The 12,210-nt window shown below is 34.9% G+C and overlaps 1 protein-coding gene across 1 annotated transcript in view; it reads left to right on the forward strand.

Annotated features, from left to right (window-relative positions):
* Nucleotides 1-3,897: 3,897 nt before the first annotated feature.
* Nucleotides 3,898-12,210, forward strand: part of LOC127663211 (palmitoyltransferase ZDHHC21) — a 30,198-nt gene continuing 21,885 nt past the window's right edge. The window contains exons 1-3 of the mRNA XM_052154728.1: nt 3,898-3,963; nt 5,939-6,138; nt 8,973-9,071. Of these exons, the coding sequence (XP_052010688.1) occupies nt 5,985-6,138; nt 8,973-9,071 (253 nt within the window). The 5' untranslated portion in view covers nt 3,898-3,963; nt 5,939-5,984. The remainder of the gene's footprint in view (nt 3,964-5,938; nt 6,139-8,972; nt 9,072-12,210) is intronic.

A 12,210-nucleotide genomic window follows, 5' to 3' on the forward strand; every position in this document is an offset into this window, starting at 1 on the left:
ATGTTTCTCATCTGAACGTGCTTAACCTGCTCCGCATTTCATCATTCCCATCAGTCCTAGCCTGCTCCTCTGCAACCATCCTAAGGGCTCATATTATTTCCAGGAATCCCATTCCCATGGGATGCCGCAAAGGGCCTTGTTGACTCTAAACTTGAACACTCTAAAGTTCACTGCCATCAGGCTTATACCACTTGTTAATCAGACTCTGACTAATGTGCATGTAAAGGCTGACTTCTCCCTCGGATGTTGAGACTCGCATACTTGTGACAATAAATCAGTTCAAGTTGATACTTCTCTCTGTAGTGTTCTGACCGACACACCTGGTTCACTGCTATCCGAACTAGCCCTACAGCGGCTTAACTAGCCCTTCGCTACAATAATATGTTAATGATATGAACGGAACTGTTACGATAGTACTATTATTAAATGACTATATGATTGCAAAATTATTGACACTTTATTATTCAAGATTTAATTTATGGCGAGGCAGAAGCATACACAAAAAAATAAGAGATCTATTAATGTTTAATGTTCTTGGTATTTCTTTTTAAAGAACATCTGTTATGCTGATGTTTTGTGTGTTAACACTGTGGTGAAGAATGTGTGTATTTTAAGGATGGATGTCACTTCCAACTGATACTCGATTTGAGTGCTGCTTAGCTCTACAAGCAGTTGCTATTCAATTGATTTCACTGTACTTACACTTGTTCATCTGACATATACTAATGTAAATAAAATAAATTACATTTGACCAACATAGAAAATGTATTAAATAAACCCAATTAAATTAAGATAAACTATTATAGTACATTAGTTTTACCTAATCCAACTTAATTATGTTGGCTCAATGAAATTGACTTAATCTCAGTGAAAGACATGAAACATTTATTGTAAAAACTTTCTAAAATTCAATTAAGTAAGGGTAATGACATATTTTTTGGAGTGAAACTTTGCTTTATTTTAATAATATACAGAACTGTGCAAAAGTTTTAGACACTTGTGAAAAATGTTGCATAGTGAGGATTTCTTCAAAAATTATAAAATAAATAGTTTTCATTTATCACTTAATATCATACAAAATCCAGTAAACATAAAAATGCTAAATCAATATTTGGTGTGGCCACCTTTGCCTTTAAAACAGCACCAATTCTTCTAAGTACACCTCGACACAGTTTTTCTTGGTTGTTGGCAGATAGGATGTTCCAAGCTTCTTGGAGAATTCACTACAATTGCTTCTGTCTCGTCATGTAATCTCAGACAGACACAATGTTCAGTGGGGGTCTCTGTGGGGACCATGACATCTGTTGCAGGGCTCCCTGTACTTCTGTTCTAATCTTTTCTATTTGCAAAAGTAATGTTTGGGGGTCTTACATTTATATTTCCTATTGACCCACTAAAACTGAAGATATAAATAACCATATTAAGACAAATGCTTTTGTGAAACATCTTATGCCTTTTACAACTTTTGCACAGTACAGTATAATAAAGTGAAGTTCTAGAGATTTAAAGATATAGTTCACCAAAACCATAAATTCAGTTTTTACTTACCCACAACTTGTTCCAAACCATATTACGTATTTTCTTTCGTGGAACATAAAAGCAGATTTTTCAATGGTAAAATATCATTTTCTATGTAAACATGCAGTAATTTCATGACCGTTGCACCGTGTTTCACTGTTATTTTCAGCATCACGCTTTTTAGACGCTGTGCCAGGTAAAAAGAATGGAAACTTTTAAAAATGCATCTCGAGACACCTGCTTTCACTATTTTTTGTGCTGCAGCTTGTTTTAGCACTGAACGCATCTGTATGGAAAAAAAAAATTATTGTTCTGGTTTGGAACAACAAGAGGATGATTCACCCAAAAAGGAAAATTCTGTCATCAATTACGCACCCTCATGTCATCCCAGATATGTATGACTTTCGTTCCTCTGCAGAACACAAATTAAGATTATTAGATAAATATTTCAGCTCTGCAGGTTCATACAATGCAAGTGAATGTTGGCCAGAACTTTGAAGCTCCAAAAAGCACATAAAGGTAGCATAAATGCAGGGTTGGGAGGGTTCATTTTGAAATGTATTCCTCTACAGATTACAGAATACTGTAAAATGTCATTTGTAATGTATTTCGTTGATTACTCAAGGTCAGTAACGTATTCTAAATACTTTGGATTACTTCTTCAGCACTGTTATATTTGTTTACTTGTTTTGACAATAAAAACTCTGTCCAGTACAGTAAGACAAAATACACATGTTAAAAATACATTCTCTGAAAAACCTAAATATTGTATGCAGAGTTGTTTCTAAAACAAGATAAATCTATTTAATCTTGTTTTAAGGATTTTTAGATATTTATTATCAAGAACATGATTTTTGCCCTAATATCAAAGGTCTTACTAAAAAAAGAAAATATGATCCAATGTGAATTTTCTTGATAAAAAATATGATCGTACCATGTCCATATAAAATGGCTAGAAATAGCATTTTAGCTTATCATAACTCTGTCAATTTACACAAGGTTTATTTCTATTTCTTCTGCTCCAAACTTACTTCTCTGTCTGCTCGTATGAATGTAACATCATAAGAAAGTGTTTCACCACTATTCAAATGGAAGTAGAAAACTGCAGTTACTTATATTTTGTATTTTAAATATGTATTCCCGCTTCTTGTATTTCGTTACTCCCCAACCCTGCATACAAGTAATTAATTCAACTCGAGTGGTTAAACCTATGTCTTCAGAAGCGATATGATAGGTGTGGGTAAGAAACAGATCAATATTTAAGTACATTTTTACTATAAATGTCCAATTTCACTCTTTTTTGGTTTTTGGTGATTCTCATTCTTCATGCTCATCGCCACCTACTGGGCAGGGAGGAGAATTTATAGTAAATATTTACTTAAATATTGATCTGTTTCTTACCCACACCTATCATATCACTTCTGAAGACATGGATTTCAACACGGGAGTCGTGTGGATTACTTTTACGCTGCCTTTATGTGCTTTTGGGGCTTAACATTTCTAGTCACTATTCACTTGCATTGTACGGACCTACAGAGTTGTGATATTCACCTAAAATTCTTAATGTGTGTTCTGCAGATGAAAGAGTAGCTAAATAATGAGAGAATTGCCATTTTTGGGTGAACTATCTCTTTAATTGATCAGGAACTACAGGATCATACTGGACATTTTAAAAAGTAAAGTCTAACCGATCATTTGATTTCTTATGTTATTTTGTTCTCACTTTGGTTGACACTTTCATGAAAAGATCCATTCAGCCTCTCACAGGTTATCTCTGCTCTCGCAACCACATATTCATCCGATTCCTCGGACTCCTGCTTTTCACACACTTTCCTCGGCGTATCCTCATCCTGTCTGATGTGGTATCCATGTGGATTCATGTTCATAAAAACAAACCGAGCCCCGCGGTTTACACCTTGTAACAAATACCTGAAGATTGAATCTGATTAGCTACTAGCCTACTAATATAGTGTGAAAGAAAGAGGGGTTCTCCATATTTGTAGACATTTATATTTAATTTTTTTGCTCATATTTTGAATTTAGAAATAGTACATACTTCAAAGAGCCAGCAATAAAGCATAAACTAAAGTACATACACAAAGTTATAAATATAAAACAACAAATAAATGAATAGGCTACGTGTAAACCTCCAGACAAGATAACACACTTTTGAACAAATATATTTCAGTTGAGATAACATTTATTTTCAAGTATGTTTTGATCGCTTTCTTCTTTGAAGTATACAGAATACAGAAAAGCCTAAAGTTGGGCTTTCTCACACAGACCGCATTCATGTGTTACTGTCATTTTGACAGTTCAGAGGCGCCGCTCACAAAAGGTGTTTCGCACTTTGCGGCTTCCGTACAATCACAGTCAGGAAGAAGAGCTGTTACCTATCAGTCAGATGACAACGCCAAACACTCAACACTGAACTGACAAGAAACAGTTAAGTATTATTTTCATTAGGTAATCAGATGTGATATTTATTTATGTGTCGAGATTTTTATTCCTCAGTTATCCAGGTTGGTTTGTGTATCATTCTCTTGTACATCCCTTATGAGCCATTGCTAGAGCATGATTGCAAGTCTCGTTGTTAGATGAGCATTAGACACAATTGAACAGAACTGCCTTTGAAGATAGAAACAAGTACATGCGGGTTTTAAATTTGGAATGTTTTAGAAACCAACTGATTTGTTTTTTAACTGTTCTCACAAGAAAAAAATCTTTGTTATGAAAACATGTTTTTTTTAGAGGGGAATCACGGATACTGTGGTATTATGTTTTCCTTGAATTTTAGCTATTTTATTCACCGAAAGCCTGAAATATTTCGCGCTATCATTTTATCTACATGAGCGTATACATGCTATACATCAGTGGTTTTCTGGAGGCCCAAACCTGCAAAAATAATAAATAAATAAATACATGTAATAAGAAAAAATAAAGGAATAAATGTCTTGATAAAACAAATATAATTCGTTTTTAATTAAACGTATTCCTGAATTTATTATTTTATGACTTTATTCCTTTAATGTTTTTCTATATTTATTTTTATTCATTTATTTTGCATTGTTTTTTTATGTATGTGTTCATTTATTTATTTATTCCCATATATATTTATTTATTTATACATGTATTTATTTTAACTTTTCTGTGTTCAACGTGGAAATGAGGGAGGCGGTCCTTACGTAGCTCCAGTGCATCATTGGTTGAGAGCTCAATAGTACTTATCGGAAGCAAATAAGATGGACGTCCCACCTTAACGCTCCCTGACTCACACAGATTTAGAATATGTAGGGAAATGTATCCATCAGCTTAGTGTACTTTGCATTTTTTTTAAACTTAGGCAAGCCTGTGTTTGTTTTGAATGGCTAAATGAGTAAATTAGCATTTTATGGTCAACAAGTGAACAGTTAATAATTAAATGACGATTCAAATCCATGATTACAACCCAGGTTAAAACCCAGATACAAGCAAGTACCTTTGAGCCTTATTTGGCAACATTTCCAAGTAGGTATACACAGTTTTCACAGAACACTGGGTGACACCATGATGATTAGAATAGCCTGTTTTCAATTTCTGGTCTCAAGATTCAATGTAAAACAAACCTAATCCAGTGATCCAGAAGGAGAACAACAACCATTTAAGTGTTATTTGAAGTAAAAATGAATTTAACGCTCAACTTAACAACTCAAAGTAGTTGAGTTATTTTATCAACGTAACAAACCTCAGACAATGGCTTCATGTCATCTACACACACAGGTGAAGCAATGGAAAAAAAAAAACAGTCATCTTGACACTGTGAAGTATCGGCACTATAGAGACACATGTTTTTTGACAATTTCGACAAATGTTTTTCTTTACTCACTATACACCGATACGGATGAAAACACTAAAACTGGCGAATCATGGAACACTCAGTAAAAAGGTGAATAGCTGCAGGCCTGGACACCTCCAAATGGGGGTGGAATCTCCAAAAGAGGGTGGGGTTACTCCAGAAAGTGGCTTGGTTACAAAAGCAAGCAAGCAATAAATGTAAAAATTATAAATAGTAAAAAATAATAATACATTAGTTAACTATGTGAAATTGTGTAATGAATATACAAACCCACTTTTAGGTGTATAAGTCAAATATTTGACTCAAATACTATATGTTGGTGATGATGACATGTGGACATGTGAAAATTGCAGGTAGTGTTGTTTTCTGTGCAAACTATTTGCTACATTACAACAAATTTTATGTTCCGGTGTATCTTTGTTCTCTTTGCACCTTTTAGAATTTTCACTGATTGATATATGGAAGTTAATGCATTTGTTGACTATGTTTATTACCTATTTTTGTCTCAACCAAATCAGTATGTTCCATAATAAACTGTACTTTTGGCTCGTATTGATCTGAAGTCTGCATTCTGTCTGTGATCAGGAGCTGCTTCGGTTATCCTGGCACGTACTGTACATTATCCTGAAGGATGAAGCTGCGACTGCATTTTGTGGTGGACCCCATGGGCTGGTTCTGCATTAGCACAGTGCTGTTCATCTGGCTCTATAATACCCTCCTCATTCCCAAGCTGGTGCTGTTGCCACATTATGCCGAGGAACATATACCTTCTGCGCTAGTGGTCTGTAAGTTTCTTTACGAACGAAGTTCTCTGATCGCTCTCTGCTCATGACAGCTCTTATCACATGTTGTATTCAATGAAGAATAGTTTCACTGAAATCTTGTTCTTCAACAATCTGGTTTTTGCATTACATAAGGAGAGGCTTCAATAGTTCCTCTCTATGGAATAGTTCCTCATAGATTCGAACAATACAGTGAGATAATGTGGTCATGTTTATGATGAAAGAATTTGCAGGACAGGTTTTTTTTTTTACAACAGGCTTGTTTACATTTACTCAACAATTATTGAAAGTTAATTGAACCATAACAGTATTAAATATTTTTCCACGTCTTTTGGTGTTTTATCGGTTATAGTTCTAGTTACTTGGATATGTGTTTAAATGAATAGGAATTATATCATAGCAACAACAATTATGTCATTATTTACTACATTATTTACCCTCATGTCGTTCCAAACAAATTTGACTTTCTTTCTTCTGCTGAACACAAAAGGATATGTATTTAAAGAATGTCCTGAGAGCTAATATCCATGCAATATCAGTGTATAGTGCTTCACCTTAAAGTTTAATAAAGCAGCCAGAAGTGTCATAAAACTTTAGAAGTCTTCTGAAGAAAAACTATTAATTTGTATGATGAATGGACTGAAATGTAAGTTGTTTTTCACTCTCAAATAAAATAAAATAATTAATAAACTCTGTTAATCAAATATGGCGGCACGTCAATATCATAAAATCCAGAGCTGTCAAATTAACGCGTTAACGCATGCTATTAATTTAAAAGGTGTAATGTGATAATTTTTTGTAATTGCAGTTAAAACATTTACAGTTAATAGAATATAAATGGTGGTTAGAAGGGCGGAACCTTGCAATGTTTCCGTCCGGACTCATTACACAGCCGTGATCAAATGATGGAGTAAGGAGCACTTGACTCTATTTGTTGTACAAAACAAACCCAGAAATCAAGTATTTTTCAGCCTAGTTAAGGTGTATTTTAATTGCCACAGAAGCATGCTAAGTCTTAACTTTGACCAAAACGCAGAATATCTTTCTGCAAGCGCTTTTCATGTGGAGTTCCAAGCAGCGCTGATGCAAATCATGAACGTGACTTTATGATTGCTGCAACAAAGCAGATAGCCACAGTCTACTGGCAGATTAATATTGTGGAGTTTAAGAATTTAAAGCCAATTGCAATGAATATGCATCCTATGGGGACTAGTTCTTTCAATAAGTCAAACTCCCACTTAGACTTTGGGAAACGTTTAATGGGACTTGAATTGGTAATTTCTCAGCACGCCCTGGATTCGATCTCGTGACTCCATGGGTGGTAGTCAGTGTCTTTACTCGCTGAGATACCCAGGCCCCCTCTTAAGAAAAAAAACTTGAGAATTAAAGTTCTTAAAAATGGTCATAAATAACATCTTAAAGTTAGGATAACTTCACTGTTGTCTTAAATCCCAAAAGGTTGTTTCAAATGTGACCCATTTTATCTTGTTGAGTCGATAATCACAATGGGCTTTTTATGTAGAAATGTGATTTTAGACCAAAGCCCGTTTATGACGTTTTTTGTGTTTTGTTATTTTTTTATTTGCAGCTTTCAAACAATGTAAATGTTATCACGTAATGTAAACAAATATTGTTTTGAAGCTTCTTAATGTAGTGACCAATTGTGGTAGTCAATTCAAACGGATGCGCTGCATAGCTCTCTCTCTTTTTCAAGAATTGTATTCTACAACATTTTTACCAAAGTCTTATCATTTATCTTATAACTTTTTATTTTTTATTATTCTTTAGTGAATCTGGCCCCAGAATTTCTTGCTTTCATTGAAGCACACAAGATGCTTTTTAGAAATCTCTCTCATCTCGAAACATGCTGGAAAAACATGAAGCAAAAGGTTTTGAACAAGCTTATGGAGTTTACTCCAGCCTGACATACCACATCTAAGGGGGCTTTCACACTAGCACTTTTGGTGCGCACCCCGGTTCGAATGACGTCAGAGTTCGGTTCGTTTGGATGATGTGAACGCTGTCTTCCGAACTCGGGTGCCCACCCGCGAACCGTACTCGGGTCCGCTTAAAAAGGTGGTCTGGGGTACGGTTCATGTGAACTCCAGTACGGTTCGCTGCTGATATGAACGCAATCGAACCAAACCGCGGAAGTGAACCGCTATTGATGACGTATAATTTGGTCGTCAGTCTCACACACTTTCAAAATGAGCGGAAAGGGTTTACTTTCGTGAGTGCGTGCGTGCGTGTGTATACACTTACCTTGACGAAAAGCGGGATTGACGCACACGCACACGCACTGCAAGCAGAGAGATGATTTCTGCTTGCCTTCGCAAAAATTGTCTTCGCGGACAGCCCGCTGTCTTTTGAACGATTTCAGTATTTTTGCGGCAGACAGACGCAAGTGTGTTTCTGTATCTTGATGTTGAAAACAAAACCAAAGGTTAAAAAAGAAGAACAAATGTGAACCGAGCAAGTCTATTCATTGAATTTTGACGCTTTTCATTTCGCGGTTATCAAGCAACACGATTACGCACCAGCTGCAGCTTGATGACGCTAAGCGTATCAGCGGTTCGGATACAAATATATAATGTGAACACAGTCCATCGGGGGCAGGGGGGAGGGGGGAGCAATCGAACTCGGGTTCGGAACAGGCAATCGAACCAAGTGTGAAAGCCCCCTAAGACATACTGAATTTCATGTTAATTGTTATGCTGATAATACAATTTGTAATTAAAACATGTATTAATTTAGAGAAATGCAGAAGTTAGTCATTAGTGGTCTCAGACTTTTGGACCCCACTGCATTCCTCTCCTTGTGTTTCTATCTCTCTTGAGGTTACTATCTAGCATCACTGCTGTGTGTCTCAGCATTACTCAGGGCTTCCACCGCTGACCCCGGAAAACTTGCTCAGGAATCCAAGATTCCACTTGCTGGTAAGAAACAAATAACACTCTCCTATATATAGTTTTCCTTTGCTCTGCACAGCATTATAGCCCTTATTGATCCACAGTCTGCACCGAAGGTATTCACTTCCTCCCACCCCTTTTTGATATTCATAGCTTTCATATCATTATTAGTTATAGTCATATTACAACAGTATGGTCTGTCTGGATTTTGATTTGTCCTATTTAAAATCTTAAAACAACCTTTCACCTGCAAATTTGTATAGTGAAAAGATGCTTGGCCATTAGAGGATATAAACTTCACAAATTGACCTCTTGGCTCCATACAAATAGAGACCCTAAAGATGCATGGTTTGCACTGTTGCTGTGTCTGAAGTCATTTTGCATGCTCAAAACCCAGTGTGACGGCACCTTAAGTAAGCCATTCAAAGGTTGATTTTCCTAACAAGTGTAAACACTGGCTCTGTGATGCTATAAAAATTTTCTGTTTGTTTGAGCATCCTGACAAGCCCAACATAACATCATTAGCTCCAACAATGGTGTGAGTGTGGAATTTAAATGGAAGACTAAGTGAATGTTCAGAAAACCTCTTTGAAAACATTCATTATTTAGCTAATTCTGTTTGTTGATGCTAATGGCACAGAAATGAAATACTTCACCTTTAAAGTGCATCACATTGGTGAGGAAAACAAAGTTTCACAACTGGTTGATACATTGTCTTAATGGACTTTTTTAGGCAATGGCAGTTTGCTGAAATAATGATAAGACTCAGCTCTGACTTTGCTATGATTAGCATCTTGTTGCTAAGCTAGTTAGCACTTAATGGCTTTTTTAGCTAGCTGTGATCAGATTACCTGACATCCGCTTGGTTTTATGCCATTAAAGACAACCTACAAAAGTGGCAACTGACTTGTGTGAGGGGATTTGCGTTTGGAATCAGAATAAAACTATAAGACATTTACTTCACAGGCATTTTAACAAGTTCTTTCTTAAAGGTTATTATTAATTCATTATTACAGTACCTCTGATGAAGTAATAATGATATTAGAAAGCAGAGGAACCTTTAAAAGTACATTTTGATTTAGAATGTATTTCTAAATGATTTTGGAACATATAGTTCAGATGAGCTCATAATGATTTTTCAATGTATTGTCCCAAATGATGTCAAAATGACTTTGGAAAATGTAGCCTTTGATGAGGTCATAATGATATTTAAATGTTTAGCCTCTCACTAGGTTATTTTATGATGCATGTATGGACACCATAAGGTCATAATAACAGTAGAATGTGTAGAGCCCAATTAAAGGGATAGTTCACCCCAAAATAAAAATTATCTCATGATTTACTCATCCCCATGCCATCCCAGATGTGTATAACTTTCTTCTGCAGAACACAAGAATATTTTAGCTCCAAAAACATAATCAATAAGATTTCTTCAGAAGTGATATGATAGGTGTGGACAAATCAAAAAATTGCCAAAAACAAAAGAAGAATGTGAAAGTGGGGATTGATCATAAAAATGGACTTAAAATATTGATCTGTTTCTCACCCATACTTATCAACTATCAAATCGCTTCTGAAGATATGGATTTAACCACTGGGGTCTTATGGGTTACTTTTACTCTGCCTTTACATGCTTTTTTGACCTTCAAAATACACCCAAAAATATTATTTATTTTTATGACTTTATTAAGTGATTTTAAAATGGATTTTATGTACTTCTATTTTCTTTCTCTTTATTATTTATATTTAGTCCACTGTGAATTACTATTGTGAAATTAATAAATAAACGCCTTGTATCTAAATCTATTATTCCAGATTTTATTCAAGTTAAGGTCAATTGACAGCATTTGTGGAATAGTATTTATTACATAAAATAATAATTTTGACTTGCCCCTCGTTTAAAAAAAAAAAAAGAAATAGCAAAAATCTTGGTTACATTGAGGCACTTACAATGGAAGTGAATGTGTGTCAATCCATAAATGTTAAATTACTCACTGTTTCAAAAGTATAGCAACAAGACAAACAATATGCCTGGAAACATGATTTTAGTGTGATGAAATCAGTAACCTTTCTGTATAAAGTTATATCCAGTTTCACAACTTTGTTGCTATGATGATGTATTGTCAACAAACATAAAATAACTGTAAAAATTACAATTTAAGCAACTTTACAGCTCAAATAATACATGAGTTTAAAAGAAGAATTAATGTAAGTGCTTTTATGAAATTATAAGCTTCACATTTCTGCCTTTTAAACTTCACTTCTATTTTAAGTGCCTCAATGTAACATTGATTTTTGCTGCTTCTTTTTTTTTTTTTTTTTTTTTTACTAAAAAACTAAAAGGATGGATGTCAATTTATTTTGTATTATTATTATTCAAATTTTTCTGTTATCAATGTTATGACTTTTTTTCAAGAAAGATAGCAAAAGTATAATATTTCATGAACATAAGTTTGATTTAAATTATACAATAAATTTATTTTGGACATTGTCAAACTTTGTGGAACAAATACATACAGTTTTGTGTGCCTTATGTATCCAAAACATTTTTGGGCCACTTTATGTGTATGATTAATTAGACTAGAAATTGGGATATACATATACAGTGCATCCGGAAAGTATTCAGAGCGCTTCACTTTTTCCACATTTTGTTATGTTACAGCCTTATTCCAAAATTGATTAAATTCATTAAAATTCATTTCCTCAAAATTCTGCAAACAATACCCCATAATGACAACTTGAAAGAAGTTTGTTTGAAATATTTGCAAATGTTTTAAAAATAAAAAAACGAAAAAAAAAATACAAAAATCAAAATTTGCTCAATACTTTGTTGAAACACCTTTGGCACCAATTACAGCCTCAAGTCTTTTTGTGTATGATGCTACAAGCTTGGCACACCTATTTTTGGTCATTCTTCTTTTCAGGACCTCTCAAGATCCATCAGGTTGGATGGGGAGTGTTGGTGCACAGCTATTTTCAGATCTCTCCAGAGATGTTCAATCAGGTTCAAGTCTGGGCTCTGGCTGGGCCACTCAAGGACATTCACAGAGTTGTCCCGTAGCCACTCCTTTGTTATCTTGGCTGTGTGCTTAGGGTGGTTGTCCTGTTGGAAGATCAACCTTCACCCCAGTCTGAGGTCCAGAGCATTTTGGAGCAGGTTTTCATC

This window comes from Xyrauchen texanus, chromosome 2 (assembly GCF_025860055.1).
Source record: "Xyrauchen texanus isolate HMW12.3.18 chromosome 2, RBS_HiC_50CHRs, whole genome shotgun sequence".
Classification (NCBI taxonomy): Eukaryota; Metazoa; Chordata; class Actinopteri; order Cypriniformes; family Catostomidae; genus Xyrauchen; species Xyrauchen texanus.